This window comes from Mustela nigripes, chromosome 2 (assembly GCF_022355385.1).
Source record: "Mustela nigripes isolate SB6536 chromosome 2, MUSNIG.SB6536, whole genome shotgun sequence".
Classification (NCBI taxonomy): Eukaryota; Metazoa; Chordata; class Mammalia; order Carnivora; family Mustelidae; genus Mustela; species Mustela nigripes.
The window spans coordinates 51,714,116-51,734,705 of NC_081558.1; the positions used below are offsets into that span (position 1 = coordinate 51,714,116).

Consider the following 20,590-nt stretch of genomic DNA (forward strand, 5'->3'; position numbering starts at 1 on the left):
TGTGCTTAGTGTTTTATCTATTCTCTCTTACAGAATTCCCCCAACAATCCTAATCCATCCATGTTGTTGTCCCTGTATTACACATGAAGAAAAAAAGCTCAGAGGGGTGAAATGACTCCTCTCTGGTAGATTTGTGATTTGAAACTCAGATGCCCTGCCTTTAAAGGAAAAGATTTATCTGACTTCTCTGTGATGTGTGAGCAAGATACTACAACAGCACCACTTAGGAAGTGGCAGTTAGTCCTCTGGATACCTGGGGCTTGATATTTAGGGTTGATATTATTTTAGTTACCATTTCTATCAATACGTAGGAGAGTTCAGAGGCCTTAATCTGCTTTCAGATTGGTACAGTGAAAAAATATGGGAGTCTGCAATCAACTGGTAAAGGTCCATCATTTAATTGACTGTGTGACCTTGAACTTCAGTTTTCTCATCTGTAAAATGAAAAGCATCTTCCTGATTTCCTTTCCACAGAGTTTGTGAGGGTCCAGTGCTTTATTGCTTGTCTCCGACCTGAGTAAAAGACTGTTAGTAAAGATTTCTTCCCAGCTACTGCTAGAACCTATCTGTTGAACATTTTTTTAAAATGACAGGCATGTATTGCACAAAGCAGATTGAAAAAATTCCCTTAAACAAAAATAAAATGTCCATAATTCCACTACCTTAACAAACCAGACACTGGCATCTTTCATATATCCTTGTCCTCAAGCAGACATAATTTTCATATAGTTGCAATTAAAGAAAATTTTGTATTTTCTTTTCCCCTTCACTTTATTATGTATGTTGCCATAGTGTTCATAATAACTATTTAAATGACAGCATGATATTCCAGTAGCTGGCTATACCATTGTTTAGCCATCCCCAACTGTTGAGATATAGTTTTGGGTTTTTAAATAGATAATGTTACAAAGAGCACCTTTGTGCTTGAAGTGTCTCCCCCCACCCCTTTTTCACCGACTTTCTCAATGAAATTAGGTAAAAAAAAGTTTGAATTGATTAACCGTTCTTGCAGGCAATTTACAAATTTAAAAAATTTTATATCTATGATTCTACCATTTGAACTTGCCAGTTTACAGAGTGACCAGCTTTTTAGGGGCCTATCAATTTCCCGAGCCTCTCCATCACTGGGTATTATTGTTAAAAAATAATAATACCGTTTTGTTTGATTAGTGGAAGGTGGGGAATCATGTTGTGTTGTTGAAAGCCGTTTTCAAAATGAGTTATATTTAATGTGGCTTAATTGGCTACGCCCAACTACTGACACAGACTACAACCTGTTTGGAGCAGCTAACGCAACGAGCATTTCGTGGTCAAGCGCCCCCTAACGACCAAAAACGCCCGCGTTGGGGTATGTAGTGGGTAAGGGTGCCTCGGCGCGTGCGCACTCCATTTCCCCCGTTGGGGCGTGGAAGCAGAGCAAAAACTAAGGGGAGGACTTGATATCGCGCAGGCGCATCACAATGCCCGTGGATTCGTGGGTGCTAGGAATGGGTGTGGGCTTCGCGGCGCAGGCGCACTGGCCGTCTGGAGGGTCGGGGCGCCTGCGCAGTGGTTCGTCGTCCGGCGGCAACCATGGCGGGTCAAGAGGATCCGGTGCAGCGGGAGATTCACCAGGACTGGGCGAACCGAGAATACATTGAGGTCATCACCAGCAGCATCAAGAAAATCGCGGACTTTCTCAACTCATTCGGTCAGCGGGCGAGCAGGGGGCGTGTGGGTGGGTGGGAGGCCACTCAGTTTGGCGAAGGTGCTGAAAAGCTTTGAAGGGGCTTTCTCCGGGAGCCTTTAGCCCCTACTGGTTTTCGCGTCCCCCGGAGCCCGCCTTTCCCCTCTTTCCCTGACCCTCAGGCTCCACTGGGCAGTCCCTGTGCGGTTCTCCTGTGCCATTGTGAGTTCATCGGCTTCGTTGCCATCGCCCCAGATCCATTAACAGGTCCTTCCTTTTTCCAGACTCTTCGGGCACCTCCATCCGCGTCTTTTCTGCTCTGCGGTAGCCTCCCTGCTTCCTTTGTGACCCGCCTCCATTCCAGTTTCCACTTTGCACTCAGAGTGCGCCTTTCATGCAGCCACAGCTGTGTCACTGCCCTTGTGTAAGTTTCTTGACGGTTCTCTTCATTCTCAGAATCTTTTAGCGGCGTATCTTTTTTTTTTTTTTTTTTTAAAGATTTTATTTATTATCCTGACAGAGACCAGAAGCAGGCAGAGAGGAGGAAGCAGGCTCTCTGCTCAGCAGGGAGCCCGACGCGGGGCTCGATCCCAGGACCCTGAGATCACGGCCCGAGCCGAAGGCGGAGGCTCAACCCACTAAGCCATCCAGGCGCCCCTAGCGGCGTATCTTTTAGTCGCCCTTTCTGTCTCCCGTTTTTGCTGCCATGAGAGTGGTAGGAGAGGAGGTCAGAAGTAAGGTCCAGATTATGTAAGGCCACGGAGACCCCTGTGTTGCTGGTATCTAGCCAACAGTAGGTGTTATTTCTGCTTCTAGCAAAGTCTTTCCTAGGCATGGCCTGCTTGTGATAGTCTTCAGTTCTTTCTGCTTTGTTCCGTATCCTTCTGGAAAGCAAGCATGTAACAAAGATTCCCATCCCATCTTCTCCAAGTGTTTTTTTAACAACTTGGCACGGGTAGACATACTTAAGTAATCACAAGGTGTAAGGATGACATCTAGTGATCTTTTTTCAACTAGTATGGTTCTTTTCCACTAATTCAGCAACAAGCAATTAAGATTAAGTAGGGGAAACTGATGTATTAAAAAAAGATTTAAAATGAATTAGTTATTTTCCAGCCAAAGGACTGATGCATCCCAAGGAGAAAGCTAACAGAAGGTGAATTTTCTTAGAAAGCGTCAGCAAGAGAGACCAGATCTCAGTACAGGGCTCTCAGGCACTCTGGAGAACACAGAATAAGATTCATTTCCTGCTTTCAAAGAATTTCTGTCTTGAAGATTAAATAATGACAGTTTCAGAATATCAGTTTGTATTAATCTATTTTCTTATAAAGTGTATAAGACTGTAATCTTACTGCGATGGATTTTCTCACCAGGGAATGAGGGTGAGGGTAGTATTAATGAGAGAATAGTATAAATATTTATGTCGTTGATACGTAGTCACACACATAATTTCTTTTAGAGGTTGTAATAGGGAATGGTAGTCAACAAACATAGATCTCATAGTATCCTGAAATAGTATAAGGACTATGAGTGAAAGAGTATGGTTTAGTGAAAAAGAAGGATGGATTTAGAGACAGGAGTCTGAAGTTGAGACTAGATTAATTGATTTCAGTGAACTGAAAACATTAAGAAATACTGAAGCTATTTACCCTGCTATTCAGATAGTCTGGGTTTCATCAGAGGGTTTTTCTTTTTCTAACTTCTGTGCAAACTCTTTTGATGTTAGTTCTCAGAATGTTTTTCCTACTTTCCTGGACAGCTGAACTGTTACTGAAGGTTTTTCACAGCATTCTTTGCTTGTAACATTCCTTCAGAGGAAGGGTCAGAGAAGAGAAACCAAAATATTGCATACTAGGGGAAGGATGTCATGATAAGAAGATCACAGCTTTGAGATTTGGCTTAGTCAGGAGAGGTAGTGGAAAGTAGTTGGAAAAATCACCAACATAGAGAGTTTTAACATTAAAAAGCAGAATTAAAAGACTTCATTTTCTGGTAGGATCTGAAATACATAGACTATCCAAGTACAGTATTAAGAACATCAGTTAAATCAGTAAGCCATCTAAAATAACAAGCCAGGGGGCACCTGGGTCATTCGATTAAGCTTGTGACTCTTGGTTTCGGCTCCACCGCCAGTAGTGAACTCAGTGTTCTGAGATGGAGCCCTGATTTGGGCTCCCCCTCAGTGTGGAATCCACTTGAGATTCTTGTATCCTCTGCCAGTCCCATTCCTGCCTTCTGTCTCTCAAATAAACGAATAAATCTTTCAAAAATAAAATAACAAGTTAAGCTGGGGCTGTTTTTCAAAATTTAAAAGTGATCTAGTGGGGGCCCTGGGTGGCTCAGTCATTAAGTGTCTGCCTTCAGCTCAGGTTATGATCCCAGGGTCCTGGGATCGAGCCCCACATCAGGCTCCTTGCTTGTCCAGAAGCCTGCTTCTCCCTCTTCACTCCCCCTGCTTATATGTTCTCTCTCTTGCTGTGTCTCTCTCTTTCAAATAAATAAATAAAATCTAAAAAAAAAAAAAGTGATCTAGCATCTCTGCCCCCCACATTTGGATCTAGGTAATGTAATAACTTCATTTCTGAGCACTGAATTGTATTAATAAACTTTTTTTTTTTTTTAAAGATTTGAGAGAGAGAGAGCGCGCGAGCGTGCGTGTGTGGGAGCAAGCAAGATTGAGAAGGGATGGAGCATAGAGAGAGGGAGAGAGAGCCTTAAGCAGACTCTGCTGAGCCCAGAGCCTGACATGGGGCTCTGTCCGAGGACCCTGAGATCAAGACCTGACCCTAAATCAGGATTTGCACAACCCAGGTGCCCCAGTATTAATAAACTTTTAATTTGCATACATTTATCTTTGACATAAATCTTGGCATATTATAGTCACCAGATTTATGGCATTTGAGTCTTGGAACTGACCAAAAATTGAAGAGTTTGAGCTTAGGATTTGCAGAGGACAAGTGTCTCTTTTCTTGCTTTGTAAGCAAGGAAATACCAGCACTGAAATTTTATCAAATGTGTAAGTCACATTATATGAACAAATAGAGAATAAAGATTTTTCTTTTGGGAGATTTCCAACATGCCCTAGACTGAGAAAATAGGCACACAGAATTCCAATCTTAAGAAGCCAGAAGAAAGGGCATTCCTTAGCTTAGGCCATTGTTCTCCCTTAATGTGATGCTAATAGCCTGATGTTTGGAGTAATTACTAGATGGTTTCTGCAGAAGTTAATTTAGCCCTTTTAAAGAAAAGGACAGTAATCACAATTAAGAATGGAATTATGGGGGCGCCTGGGTGGCTCAGTGGGTTAAGCCGCTGCCTTCGGCTCAGGTCATGATCTCAGGGTCCTGGGATCGAGTCCCGCATCGGGCTCTCTGCTCAGCGGGGAGCCTGCTTCCTCCTCTCTCTCTCTCTCTCTGCCTGCCTCTCTGCCTACTTGTGATCTCTGTCTGTCAAATAAATAAATTAAATCTTAAAAAAAAAAAAAAAGAATGGAATTATGAGGCAAACTTAAAAGCTTAGCAGTTCTTGAAGATTGACAGTATCGCTGCTGTGAGTTTAGACAAAGACCAACAGGCTGAGAAACTAGATCAATCATAAAACATTTGAGACATTGTCTTGGCATTGGATGACTCAGGATGAGCATGTGGGGGATACATTTTCCCACTCTAAGCCCTTAATGTGACTTCTCAATTCTGATGTGTATGTGTATGACTTATACTGAGTTTATGATAATATGATTTGGTGGTACAGAGATTTAATAAGAATTTACTTTGAGAAGGTAACCAGGGCTCAATCACTTGCTCTCCCCGCCCCCCGCCCTTTTTTTTTTTTTTTAAGACTTTATTTATTTATTTATTTATTTAAGAGAGGGAGAGAGAAACACGAGCAGGGGGACAGGCAGAGGGAGAAGCAGGCTCCCTGCTGAATAAGGAGCCTGAAGTGGGGCTTGATCCTGGAACCCCAAAATCATGACTTGACTGAAGGCAGATGCTTAACAACTAAGCCACCCAGGTGCCCCTGGGAGCTCTTTGAAAATGGCAGCAATCCTAGAGTCCTTACCCTGACCACAGAGTCTGGGTAGGCCATGTGCTTTGGAGAGGGAACTGGCTTTCCAAGATAGTGACTTTCTGAAGACCTTTTACCCTCTGATTCATTCCAGCTGGTGAGAGTGATGATATTCCTAGGCCACCTGAACCTGAGGCCCCACAAATCATAAGGCAGTGATAACATCCTAACACTGGCCTGTTCTGTACCTTGAACTGGTGAAGTTTCTAAAAATAGATTGTCACAGATGGTAGCTTTTATTTTTATACCATTTTATCTGATTCTAAAGCTAATATGTGCAGAGAAGTGTAACAAAAATAATAAATGTGGTGGTTATTTTTAAATGTCAGTGTTGATACTTAGCCAACAAGTATAGCATGTCTGTTTTGATCCCAGCTATGTGTCACATCCTCTGAGAAAGGAATAAATAAGAATAAATGGACATGGTAGCCACTCCTGAGAAGTTTAGAGTTCTGTAAAGAAGTAAGCCTTAATGGCAACGATTCAAAAGAATGAGTGTTGATTTTTATAGGCTAAGGTTATGGGCATTAAGAGTTCAGAGGAGCTGATAACTGGCATTTGTCGGCAGTGGTAATGGGTCCACATCATCAAGCACCCTGACAAAGATGGTTAGTGTCTTAGAGTCTGGTGATGGGGGAGCCTGGGTGGCTCAGTTGGTTAAGCATCTACTCTGGTCATGACCCCAGGAATCTGGGATGGAGCCCTGCATTAGGCTCCTTGTTCAGTGGGAAGCCTGCTTCTCCCTCTCCCTGGCCCCTGCTCATGCTTGCATGTACTCTCTCTTTCTCTCAAATAAATAAATAAATAAATAAATAAATAAATAAATAAAATATTTAAAAAGAAGTCTGATGATAATATACACTTTTTTTTTTTTTTTTTAAGATTTTATTTATTTATTTGACAGACAAAGGTCTCAAGTAGGCAGAGAGGCAGGCAGGGAGAGAGAGGAGGAAGCAGGCTCTCCACGGAGCAGAGAGCCCGATGTTGGGCTTGAGCCCAGGACTCCAGGATCATGACCCGAGCCGAAAGCAGAGGCTTTAACCCACTGAGCCACCCAGGTGCCCCTGGTGATAATATACTCTTAAATGCACTCTGATTTCAGATTTATTCAGCTGCTGAATGCTTATCCAGTGTTTTGCTTGAATCAGTGTTTTTCTTGGGATCTGAAATATGGTCAAAGTTTCTGGAATTCAACATTTTATATTCTCAACAGGGCTTATCCATTTAGGCCAGTGGTGTACTGTTGTTCTTGGATTCTGATTCATTACCAGATTGACAGAGATAGAACAGAACAGCCATCCAGGAAGGAACCCTTTCTCTCACTACCCCACCCCTGCAGATAATTTTGGCATGTCTTTTTATGGGAAATGACAGGTTGTTAGTGATAACATTCATGCTCTTACTAAATAGTGTACGTGATGTGCCTTTGAGCTTCTAAAAACCAGATGGAAAGAGACATGGTCTTGTTGGGCAGTCCTGGTGGTGGAAGTGTATCTAGGAAAAGGAGGGGGCTGAGTACCTTCTACTCAAGCTAGATCTAGGAATTAAAAGCAGCAGCACTAGCAGATAAATAACATGATTTAAAAGAAAAATGAGGGGTGCCTGGGTGGCTCAGTGGGTTAAGCCTCTGCCTTCGGCTCAGGTCATGGTCTGAGGGTCCTGGGAATCAAGCCCCACATCAGGCTTTCTGATCAGCAGGGAGCCTGCTTCCCTCTCTCTCTCTGCCTCTCTGCCTACTTATGATCTCTCTCTCTCTCTCTCTGTCAAATAAATAAATAAATCTTTAAAAAAAAAATACAGGTCAGATCGGGTCAGTTCTTTGCCTTAGATTTAAGAAAATAAATAAATAAAAGAAAAATAGGGGCACCTGGGTAACTCAGTGCATTAAGCCTCTGCCTTCAGCTCAGGTCATGATCTCAGGGTCCTGGGATGGAGCCCTGCATTGGGCTGTCTGCTCAGGGGGGAGCCTGCTTCTCTGCCTACTTGAGATGTCTCTCTTTCTGTCAAATAAATAAATAAAATCTTTTTTTTTTAAAGGCGGGTGGGGGCCATCTTGGTGGCTCAGTCGTTAAATGTCTGCCTTCAACTCAGGTCATGATCCCCCAGGGTCCTGGGATTGAGCCTTGCATCTGGCTCCCTGCTTGGCGGGAAACCTCCTTCTCCCTCTCCCACTCCCCCTGCTTGTGTTCCCTCTCTCCCTATGTCTCTCTCTGTCAAATAAATAAACAAAATCTTAAAAAAAAAAAAAAAGAAGAAGAAGAAGGAGAAACAAAGAATGTCAAGAAGAAGAAGAAGAAGAAGAAAAAACAAAGAATGTCCAGAATAGGTAGATCCATAGAGAAGGTTAATGGTTGCCAGGGGTTGGGACAAGGCTGAACGGGAAATGACTGCTAATTGGTACAAGGTTTCATTTGGGGTTTTGGGGATGTTCTAAAATTAGATTATGGTGATGGTTGCACAACTATATTCTAAAAACCATAGAATTGTATACTTCAATTAAGTGAACTTCATGGCATATAAAGTATTATATCAATAAAGCGATTTTTAAAAAATACTGAAGAGTAGCAGTGAAGATGGGTAGGAAAGAATCTAGAATGACAAAAGGAAAAAAAGGAACCAGAAAGCGGAAGAGTTGAACTAGTAGCAGATTTTAAGAGACATGGGGAATAAATTATAACCCTAGAGGTTCGTAAAGATGGTAGATAGTGGGGTTGTGTGGTGGGACGTTGTCATGGAAGAGTACTGTCCTGAGCAGTAAGGGAACTGGGCTTCAGGCTCAGCTGTGCTGTTGTTTTGTCCAGTCAGTTCAACAATATGAGCCTTGGTTTCCCCACTTGAAGAAATATTAGAGTCACACCAGAGCCAGTCTTTTGTTTTATTAACATACCAAGTTCATAATTTTTTTCTCAAAAAGCTCTCTTTGCCAGGCGAGATACTTGTTGTAAAAATTAATTAGAGGCAGTATTTGATTAATTGATTTTAGCCCAGTGAAGTGGGCTTTGATTAATTCATTCTAGTGAGATAACATGTAAAAAAATGATAAATTATAAGTACATAAATATCATTTGTCTATTCCCATGTTAAATATTCAAACTCATAATCTGGTTGTTGTTTTTTTTTTAAGATTTTATTTATTTATTTGACAGGCAGAGATTACAAGTAGGCTGAGAGGCAGGCAGAGAGAGAGAAGGAGGAAGCAGGCTCCCTGCCGAGCAGAGAGGCCGATGCGGGGCTCGATCCCAGGACCCCGAGATCATGACCTGAGCAGAAGGCAGAGGCTTTAACCCACTGAGCCACCCAGGCGCCCCAAAAGATACTTTACTTTTTGTTTGTTTTTTAGTGACTTGTTAAAAAGATACAAACTTGTAATTTTGGGGTTTTTTTTAAGATTTTATTTATTTATTTGACAGAGATCACAAGTAGGCAGAGAGGCAGGCAGAGAAAGAGAGGATGAAGCAGGCTCCCTGCTGAGCAGAGAGCCGGACTCGATCCCAGGACCCTGGGATCACGACCCGAGCCGAAGGCAGAGGCCTTAACACACTGAGCCACCCACACGCCCCACAAACTTGTAATTTTAAATGGCCATTTTAATAGTCTTTAGTAAGTGCACCATGCTTCATGAAACCATTCCTAAGTAATAGTGGTGAACGTTCTTGTTTGTTAAATCTGTATCCAAAAACCGAAGACCAAGCAGATAAGTAATTTATAAACCAGAAATTCAACCTTAAACATACAGCAGAAGGAGAATTATATGCCTCTAGCAGAGACCTTTCAGAGGTCCAATTTGAATGGAGCCTTGAAGGAGAATGGTTAGACAGGCAAGATAAGCAAGATGCAGATGTGGAGAAGTGAAAGTTGAAGCAAGAACCTGGTGTAGGAGGATTTGTCAAAATGGATGTGGACATCCTTTTGCATAACAGCATAGAGATGAAAAGGAATTTGTGAGCTAAGTGTTAAATCATTGTGAGTGGGAGAGTGTCTCGGAGAGAGGATATTTTAGACATAGAAAGTGAAGGTTATTGAGGATGATCAAACAATGATGTTGGAGGAAGTAATAAGAAATCATGAGCGTGCCCAGAAACCTTTTTCTCCTGTTGAGAATGGTTAGGGAAAGCGTAGGCAAGTGGTTCTCTTAGAGAAGTTTCCAAAGGAAAAGGTATTTTGGGGAAATCTAGGTTTCATTTTGGGTGAGATGATGAAAGAAGATTGGAAAAGGGAAGAAAAGAAATTTTGCTGTTTTCCACAGATGGAATGTGGGCTCCAAAGAGTATTTGATGTTCTCCCAAGTTTTCTCTCCTGCTGACATGCCTGCACAGATACTGATGACACATTAAGTGCCTTCCTGCAGCAAAAACAATGATGAGGTTTCCATGAGCTTAGAAACACGGATGCCTTCCCTCCTCTCCATAGTGTCTGCTGCTTTCATGGCCTCTATTTTTCTTCCTTCTTGAGATTATTTTCTTCCTCTTGTCACTTCCTCTCTCTTTAATCTCTTGGTTTGTCTGTTACTAAATATCCGCCCGTAGAGTTTCAGTGTGTTAGTTTTCTATTGCTGCCATAACAAATTACCATAAATGTGCTGCTTTTGTCACATAGGTTCTTATATTATAGTAGTGTAGTTTGGAAGTCCAGCATCATTTCACTGGGCTAAAGTCAAGGTGTTGGCAGGGCTGCCTCCCTTTCTGGAGACTCTAGGAGAGGATGTTTCCTTGCTCATTGGATTGTTGGTAGAATTCAGTTTCTTGTGGCTGCAGGACTGAAATCTGTTTCCTTGTTGGCTGTCAGCTAAGGTCCGTTTCCAGCTTCTCAATGTCTCTGGTGTCCTTTGGCTCATGGCCTCCTTCCTCCATCTTCAAAGCCAGCAATTGCAGGTTGAGGCCGCCTCACACACTTTGAATCTCTTCTTCTTACACCTTTCCTTGGTCTTTCTCTTCCTGTATTTATGGATTTGTTATTAGAGCGTGTCGATCTGGATAATTCAGGATCTCATGGTCCTTAACCTTAATCACATCTGCAAAGTCCCTTTTGTCACGTAGGGTAAATACCTACAGGATCAGGGATTAGGGTATGGACATCTTTGGTCATCATTACTCTATGCCTGCCACCCTGGTAGGAAGTTGAGCAGATTCATTCTAAGCAGCTGTGCTCCTAATACTCACTTCTTTTCCATTTCCTTGCTTTGCTCACCTGCTTCTGTTTGTGCTCTCCCTGATGTATCATCCCTCTTCTTTAGCTAGGGGCTGTGTGTGTGTGTGTCTGTGTGTGTCTGTGTCTGTATTTGGAATGACATTAATTCTGAACATCAGTCTCCTTTTACCAGATATGTCTTGTCGTTCAAGACTTGCAACACTAAACGAGAAATTGACAGCCCTTGAACGGAGAATAGAGTACATTGAAGCGCGGGTGAGTATGTTAGAGAAGGTATTTGCTCATGAGGCTAGGCAAGGGCTGTGCAGAGAAAATGCAAATTTCCCCTTGTTGCTGGAACAAACCTGGAAGTAGTAACAGGCTTAGAAGTTAATGAACTTCCCTGGATTTGACCCAGGTTTCTGGGGCTCCAAAGCTGTTGTCTTTTCTACTACTCCCTACTATCTATGATCTTTTTTTTTTTTTTTTAAGATTTTATTTATTTATTTGACAGAGATCACAAGTAGGCAGAGAGAGAGGAGGAAGCAGGCTCCCTGCTGAGCAGAGAGCCGGATGCAGGGCTCCATCCCCGGACTCTGGGCCTTAACCCACTGAGCCACCCACACGCGCATATCTAGGATCTTTAAAAAGATTTTTTTTAATACTTGTGAATTTATCTAATTGTCAGTTTCCTTTGACAGGTGACAAAAGGTGAGACCCTCACCTAGAGCTATGCCATGCTGCTGCTGGGAAGTTGCTTCATGGAACGCAGGCCGACGTGGGAAAGGCCCCAGCAGCCTCAGCTCCTTCCTCTCTCCTTAAAGAGCAACAGGGCTTATTCTTGTTTTTGGTTTTTATTTTATTTTTTTTCAAAAGTGTGGCCTTTGGGTTCTGCCATGTACGTCGGTGTGTGATGTGGCATGTGGGAAGACATCCAGGGAAGCTCTTGGAACCAACATTAGACATTTTATCTTTGAAGTAACATTTTGTAGAACTATCTGTCAATGTATGAGGCGCTCAGAGCCAGACGCCTGGGACTCTGTTAAGGTCCTCCCCACCTCTCTTTCTCTCAGACTTTTCTTACAGCTCTCATTGCCTCTGCATTGATTCTGGAAACAGTCTTTGTCTCCTTTTCACCTTTGGTGGGGTTTGGGAGGCAGTCCTGGTCGAGACACTTATGCCCTGGCAAGGTGGCCGCCAGAGAATGTTGTTGCTAACCCACCAGTTTCTTGTCCTTCCAGGCCCCCACTTGGCTTGAAGGGACATGTTCAGAATTTTCTTTCTGTCACTTGGGGTATCTTTGCCTCTCATATTTCCCTAATAAACTCCTCAACTTTATTTGACTGCTGTGATTTTGATGAGGAGAAGAGCTAGAAATTGGACATGTGTGATTATTATTCTAATGTAAAACTTTGAGATGTATCTCTTTGATCAAAGCCTAGGTGGCTTACCAGCTGGAGGGATCCCCCACCCCCATGTTTGGACTTCGAGCTAATTCATCCTGGGAATCATTTGGTCATTCAGCAGACATTTATCTAGTACTTACTATATAGGCGCATTATGCTCCAGTAGAAGATAAGCATTGAGTCAGGCATGATGTTTATAGCCTGTTGAAATCCAGCATCCACACAGTTTAACTGCAACCCAGGGCAGACTGAGTTTTATCAGTAAAACTGATAAAACAGTAAAAGCTGTCTTTTGAAAAGCAAAGAGTTTAAATGGAAGTCTAAAACTGCATTCTAGCATCAAAAGCTTGCTATAAACTTATGCTACCCTACTGTTAAAGGCTTATTTCTTATATAGAATCTCTGTTTTAGTCATACAGAAATCGTCACACTCCATGCAAACAAATTTCCCCCTATTCAAATCGTATTTGCTATTTCAAGGCTAGCCCAAGTCAGGCCTCTTCCAGAAAGATCCCCTGGACTTGACTATTTCATTCAGTACTACCCTTTTCCTTTTCTCAGTCCCTCCCATCTCGCCATGCTGACCCTACACTTCTGCTCTGGACTGGATCTTGTTACGAGCCATTCTCTGATGTAGTACCTGGTACCACATGGTAGAGTACAGTATATAGTATATATACATGAGCACCTTTTCTGCACTGCCCAGCTGGGTGTCTTACAGAAGGCAGGTGGTCAGTAAACACCAATTCAATTGACCTTAGCTCCTTCCCACTGTCAGATCTTTTTAAAACCTTTGCTTAGACCTTTGGAAGACCATTTTAAGTAGAACCTTCATTTAAAAATGGGTTTTATGGTGGAGACAAACCTGACGTCCTTTCCTTTGGGAAGTATTGTATTTGAACATTATCGAGCTTGTCAGTGGTAGAGTGCTTCTAACAAGTCTCTTGAGTTCATTATTCATGTACTCAAACACTTGAGTTCATCATTCATAACAGCTCAGTCCTTTCCAGGATAAAGTTAAGTACTTCTAAAGTTCAAGTTTTAGATCTTCTGACCCTTTGCAGTTAATTTAGCACATTTATTGAGTTCCTGCTACATGCAAGGACTATACCATGAGATTGTCATGGGGGCAAAAGTGATGGTAACTAATATAAGCAGGAAAAAGCCTGCCTTTAATGAAGTCACGTGAAGTGTTCAGTAAATTACTTGTGGTTGCATAGATGTCAGTTAATTTACTGATACCAAAATAACATTTCAAAAAAAAGGTCTCCTAACCAATTCTGCGTTGCTAATAGTAACCTGATGGTTGTAAAGAAAACTACTGGTTAACATTGAATGTAAGCCACAAGTGAACTCAGCTGCCTGCTGGTAGTAATCCCTTCATTACACCTGGCACTTTAAAGTGTCAGAGTGCTTTTCTGTGTTATCACACCCTTTACAGAATGAGGCCCTGGTTTGCACAAGGATATGAAGCTGGTGTTGTCTACTTCATTGAGTGTTACCATGTGGTAGATGTCGTAGTTGCTTTATTTTATTTCATTTAATCCTCAGACTCTAGGGAGCAGGCATTCTTATCTCCCTGTAATAGGTGAGGAACTAGTGTAGGCTAAAACTTGTCCAAAGTCCTAGGAAGTAAATGAAGATAAGGAATTTGAACTTAGACCTACATGACTCAGATGGTTCTAACTATTCTTCTATTCTGAATGTAGTAGAGCAAGATCTAAAATTTATTTCATTCCTAGTCCAGTGCCTTTTCACTGTCCTCACCTGAGACACTTTAAGCAATTACACAGCTCTGTTAGTCTTACACGTTTCCACCCTTCCTTTTGTGAAGAAGGCTTCATAGGTGGTTCTTGCTGTGTCTGGCAAACGCTGTTTGCATTCATGTGTATGTTGTCTAGTTTCACTTCTAACAGCTTCCTTTGTCTGAAGGTTTAATTTTATGCTGTATTTTCTGGAAGCCTTGCCTAAGGAATTTAATCCACTCTAGTACTTCCCTAGCTATCTTTGAGTTGAGCCAAAGAAAGCAGCTACATCCCCTCTCTGAAAGGCCTTACCTGGTCAGGCTCCAGAAACTGGAATTTTACTCTTAAATCATACACATCTTTGCTCACAGGTCATTGCGGTCCATAGTGTTAGGCTAAACAACCATTTATTTTGTCCCAGGTGTCAGTTCTTCAACTTACAGAGTAATAGTTCTGAAATACAGTTTGTCCTTATTGAGGATGATAAAGTTATATTTTACATTTTATTTTTTAATACAGTTTTTTTTTTTAGAGTCCAGAGTGCTCACCATTACACCATGGAACCTCCGGGAATACAATTTTTTTTTAAAAGATTTCATTTATTTGTTTGAGAGAACATGAGCAGGGAGAGCAGCAGAGGGAGAAACAGACTCCCTGCCAAGCAGGGAGCCCAATGTGGAACTTGATCTCAGGGTTCTGGGATCATGATCTGAACCAAAGGGAGACACTTAACCAACTGAGCCACCCAGGTGCTCTTACTCATTTATTTATTTTTATTTATTTTTTTATTTTTTTAATTTTTTTTTGAAGATTTTATTTATTTATTTGACAGAGATCACAAGTAGGCAGAGAGGCAGGCAGAGAGAGAGGAGGAAGCAGGCTCCCTGCTGAGCAGAAACCCCGATGCGGGGCTCGATCCCAGAACCCCGGGATCATGACCTGAGCCGAAGGCAGAGGCGTTAACCCCCTGAGCCACCCAGGTGCCCCCTTACTCATTTATTTTTAAGCGATCTCTACATCGAACGTGGGGCTTGAACTCATGACCCTAAGATCAAGAGGGGCTTGCTCTTCCAACTGAGATAGTCAGATGCCCTTGATGGAAGTCAATTTTTTTTTTTTTATGTTAGACTTTAGCCTTTATTTTTTAAATTTTTTTTTATTTTAAAGATTTTTATTTATTTATTTGCCAGACAGATCACAAGTAGGCAGAGAGGCAGGCAGAGAGAGAGGAGGAAGCAGGCTCCCCGATGAGCAGAGAGCCTGATGCAGGACTCTATCCCCGGGCCCTGGGATCATGACCTGAGCTGAAGGCAGAGGCTTTAACCCACTGAGCCACCCAGGTGCCCCTGGAAGTGAATTCTTAAAAGCCAAGGATACCTGTTGAAAAGAGAAAAACCATCAGACCTACTGTATGAAAAGCACTAACGTGAAAATATGGGAAATCAGAGGTTTATTTCTGGGAGATTAAAACTATAAAGTATAAACATTCATTCATTCCATAAATACTTGTTAAGGGATTACTGTGTGCCAGATATTGTGCTGAGCATTGAGAATATTGTAGAGAAGTCATGATCTCGCCTTGACAGCACTTGAGTAAGAGTCATACGATAATCACGCACACAAAAAAATTACACATGGTGCTGTGGAAGGCTGGAGATGAGGTGAACAAAGAAGATGGTTTGCAGTTCTAACTAGGCCTTTCAGTCTTGTGGAGTAAAATTCTAAAGGCAGAAGCAGTGCAGAAATAGCAGGGTTCAGAGGGTTTCTCTTTAGTCAAAGATGAACTTCAGGAAGAAAGAAAAATAATCTATCAAATCTATTAAGTGCCAGGCACTGCACTAAGCATTCCACATGCATTAAAGCTATGTCATTATCTTCATTTTGAAATTAAACTGAAGCGTAGTGAAAAGGGTGGTCAGAGGGGAGTGCTGGATTAGAGAGGTTCATCATTTCCTGCCTTGGCAAGGAAATGGCATGAGTTCATCTGAGTCAGACGTCTATAAAGGAACACCAGAACCTGGGTGATTTTGCCATGGGCTCTCCTTGAAAGTACATTATACAAAGAGCTGGTGATCCTGATGGCCTCCAGCAGGATAGGGACCAGCAGAGATACAGACCCCCTGCTGTACTGAACATCAAAAACATGGAAACATTTGAGGAAAACCCCAAGGAAAGACAGGACTTCCTGTTAAATTATAATGACTCGGAGACACCATAATTTACAGGACACATGCAGACATACATATGTGCTTCCAGTTTAGTGTTAGAAAAATGCCTACATCTGTAAAGTGAGAGTAGCTGTTTAAATGCAGGCCTTAAGATGGGTATTACATCATTGCAGATAGTATTCACCAAGATCATTTAAGAGGAAGGAAACATTCAGGATATACCAAGTAAAAGGAAAACTACAGGCTGTATTGTTCTTATGTTACACTTTCCACTATGCAAAAACAAACATGGAGAGAAGAAAATGCACCCAAATATTTTAATACAACTGGTGATTTCTTTCCCCTTATACTTTCATGTCTTTTTTAAAATTTCCTTTAGGTGGATCTATTTTGCCTTGTTTATATTTTGGCCAATTAAAAATACAAAGAAGTATAATAAAGCAAACAATTTTTTAAAAAAATTTTTATTTATTTATTTGACAGAGAGATCACAAGTAGACAGAGAGGCAGGCAGAGAGAGAGAGGGAAGCAGGCTCCCTGCTGAACAGAGAGCCCGATGCGGGACTCGAGCCCAGGACCCCGAGATCATGACCTGAGCCGAAGGCAGCAGCCTAACCCACTGAGCCACCCAGGCGCCCCGCAAACATAATTTTTTAAAAGATTTTATTTATCTGACAGAAATCACAAGTAGGCAGAGAGAGAGAGGGAAGCAGGCTCCCTACTGAGCAGAGAGCCCGATGCGGGGCTCGATCCCAGGACCCTGGAATCGTGACCTGAGCTGGAGGCATAGGCCTTAACCCAGGCACCCCAAACATTAATAATTTTAGCATATGAATATAGTAGTATGCTGTCATATTTACTTTTTTTTAAGTTTTTTTTTTTAAGATTTTATTTGATAGAGATCACAAGTAGGCAGAGAGGCAGGCAGAGAGAAGAAGGGAAGCAGGCTCCCTTCTGAGCAGAAAGCCCGATGCGGGTCTCTATCCCAGGACCCTGGGATCATGACCTGAGCCAAAGGCAGAGGCTTTAACCCACTGAGCCACCCAGGCACCCCTACTTTTTTTTCTTTTTTTAAAAGAAAATACATGATGAGTCTAAAATCCCCTTTAACTTCCACACAGGTCCCATTTCTCTCCTTCATCCCCAGGAGCAAGGACTGTCACGGGTTGGAGGTGTATCTCTAGCCATTCTATTTTTTCCTCTAAATTTATTTTAAATTTACATAAGGAATTCACATTTTGATGTATGGATCTGAGTTTTGACAAAAGAGCCATGTAACTATCACCACTATTAAGTTACAGAATATCCCATCAACCCCAAAATACACTGTGACCAGACCCTTCCTTCAGGCCTAAGCCTCAGCAACCACCGATCTGCCTTCTGTCCCTGTTTCACCCGTTCCAGAATGTCATATAACGGAATCAAACAGTGCATAGCCTTTTTGAGTCTGGCTTTTCACTTAGCATAATCAGTTTGCGATCCATCCATGCTGTTGTATGTATCAAGAGCTTATTCTTTGTCATCGCGAAATGGTAATCCACTATCCACTCACCAACTGAAGGACATTGCAGTTATTTCCAGTTTTTAGCAATCACTAAAGCTGCTATAAACATTTGCATGTAGGTTGTGTTGTGTATGTGTGTGCGAACATAAGTTTTCATTTCTCCTAAGTGAGGATCATCTAGGAGTGAGATTGTGGGGTCATATGGTAAGTGTATGTTCAACTTCTTGAGACATTGCTGAACTGCTTTATCATGGTGGCTATTAACATTTTCTATTCTCACCAGCAATGCAAGAGTGGTCCAGCTGCTCCATATCCCTGCCTGCACTTAGTAGGTTTTCTGTTCTTTTAAAAAGTTTTAGCTATTCTAATAGATTAGACAGTGGTAACTCACTAAGGTTTTGATTTGTATTTCCCCAGTGACAACAATGTTGAGTACCTTTTCATGGGCTTGTTTGCCATCCTCTTTGAGGCCTTTGTTGATTTATTAGGTGTTGAATTTTGATAGTTCTTTTATCCAGGCCAATTTTTAGTGTTTCTCATATACTTGTATGTACCTGTAATCTATATATGGTATCATATTACTTGTACAATGGTTAAAAATTCTTTAAAATAACTAAAAAATGAAACAACTTGATTCCCCAAACAATAAAATTTTGGCCTATGAGGGGCACTTTGGTGGCTCAGTTGGTTACGTGTCTGCCTTCAGCTCAGGCCATGATTACAGGGTTCCTGGATCAGGCTCCATGTTGGACTCCCTGCTTCTCCCTCTCCCTCTGCCTCTCTGCCTGGCTCATGGCCGCTCTCTCTTCCTGTCAAATAAATAAAATCTTTAAATAAAATAAAATAAAATTTGGGGCTATGATATCTTTCCTATTTAGTAAGTTGATACTGCATTGTTCCTTTATGTTCTTTTTTTCCCTGAAGTTTTCATGCGAATGTCATTTTGGTGTCCTTTGGGTTGCATGGGAAGATACAGTGATTAATGACTATGTTATATGCTTTAGAGTAGAAGTTATGTGTCTGTTTCTCACCAGTATATCTCCACTGCCTCCTGCACAGTAGACATATAATGTATTTAATGCTAATGATTGGTCTTCTGAGGCAAAATGTTTGTCAATGTCAAAATGAATTATTTATTGAATTTGATATCTTACCTTAAGGCATATTAATGTTTCCCCTTATAATGTATTTATTGTCCATCTGTACTCTTTTTTTTTTTTTAAGATTTTATTTTTAAGTAATCTCTATATCCAACATGGGACTCAAACTCATAACCCTGAGATCTAAGAGTCACATGCTCCACCAACTGAGCCAACCAGGCATGCATGTGTCCATGTGTACCCTTAAAGTCATAATGGGATGATCATATTAAATGAATTCAAATTGGGGGATAAAATAATCTCAATTCAAAATTATATGAATATATACATTCTTGGTACTATTCTTAAAATATTTCTACAAACCTGAAAACTTGTTTCACAATGAAATTATTTTTCAAATATGTTATGGGTGGGGATGCAGATTACAGCACAAAACCAGACTCATACTTGATAGTCTCAACAAACCCAAAGGCACCAAAAGAACCAAAGGAAACCCTGACCCAGAGTTTTTCAATGCAAACATTGATGCCAATGTGTAACACTTAGCTAAATGTGACAGTTGCCCTTTTGCTCTGTCAGGTTTGTCAGTGAGATCCGAGGAGAGGCTGATAAAGGACCAGCATTGCACACAAAACAGAAAACTGATGTGGGAGTCCTTGAATAGCTCTGCATTGATTAGGACTAAGGAGACTCAGGTTTTAATTTGGGCTTGGCCACCAGCTAAGAGGGTGGGAATGTCACACAACCTGTCCAGGCTTGTTTATTAATTTCTAAAACAGCAACAGTAAACTAGATTACTGCCTAAAATTCTTTCTTATTTTAAAGTTGTCTTATTTCTAGTTAACCCTAATCTTTGGACAACTTCGTGTACAGGTTAGCTTTTCTTCAGAAAATAAACCTGAAAGTCCTAAATTAATCTGATTTTCTTATTGTATGATCTAGTTGACATCCACACCTGCCTTTAGAAAGCAGCTGTATTTTTGTACAGTTACTGATGGTACCAGCTGTCTGCAAACTGCCAACTTAAGTCCCAACTCACATTCTCCAAAGCCAAGTTTCAACAAATGTTTTCTTTTTTTGCTGTATGAAGTATAATCGCCATCCCACCCCCCCCCCGGCCCCGGAGAACAGCTTTTCTTTAGTTCTTAAGGACTTAGCTCCTTACATGGGCTTTGGTAGAAGTTGGGGGGCAGTACCCATGGGTCTAAATCGGGGTGGCATCCTGACAGGCTGGATTCTTTGGTGCTTCATGAGAGTGATTCCTGACTACCTTGCTGTGAATGGCACAACTCCTGCAATAATGTAGTTTCACATAGAGCTTGGGAAGCACATAGGCATTGAAGACACTCGCTTTAGAAATGTCCCTGACCGTGGCGGCCTCTACTATGTTCTGAGTAACAAACTTCTTAATGGCCTTGTCCTTGGGTACACAAAGGGCGCGGATGGTGTAGCAAATACCCTGCCCGTGGTCATGGCTCTTTTTGGCACCACCATTATTCCTTCTTTTCTTGGTCATCTTGGAAGAGGGACCTGAGAGAGTGGGCAAATGTTTTCTTGTATGCGACAGTATGAAACTGAGTGCAAATGCAGGAAAGGAGCCGAGATGAAAAGACACTTCTGTCCCACTCAGCGTGGCCTGTAGTAACAAATACTCTTTACAAACATGGTTTCAGTTTCATGAAATAAAGGTAGAAAAAAGTGCTGGGTAACAAGAGCAACATAACAGAAGTTGGTACATCTCTAATGCCAAAGACATCAGTTCCCCATTTCTTCGTGCTTCTGAAATCAAGGTCAAGTTTAGTTTTTCAA

The 20,590-nt window shown here is 41.6% G+C and overlaps 2 protein-coding genes across 2 annotated transcripts; one reads left to right on the forward strand and one right to left on the reverse strand.

Moving 5' to 3' along the window:
• Nucleotides 1-1,523: 1,523 nt before the first annotated feature.
• BRK1 (BRICK1 subunit of SCAR/WAVE actin nucleating complex) lies at nt 1,524-11,840 on the forward strand. The gene is made up of 3 exons (XM_059390315.1): nt 1,524-1,690; nt 11,052-11,134; nt 11,560-11,840. Exons 1-3 carry the CDS (start codon nt 1,573-1,575, stop codon nt 11,584-11,586), a joined length of 228 nt encoding a protein of 75 aa, XP_059246298.1. The 5' UTR covers nt 1,524-1,572; the 3' UTR covers nt 11,587-11,840.
• Nucleotides 11,841-19,985: 8,145 nt separating this feature from the next.
• On the reverse strand, nt 19,986-20,297 carry LOC132009885 (small ribosomal subunit protein eS26-like). The gene has a single exon (XM_059387895.1). It carries the CDS (start codon nt 20,295-20,297, stop codon nt 19,986-19,988), a length of 312 nt encoding a protein of 103 aa, XP_059243878.1.
• Between the last annotated feature and the right edge of the window lie 293 nt (nt 20,298-20,590).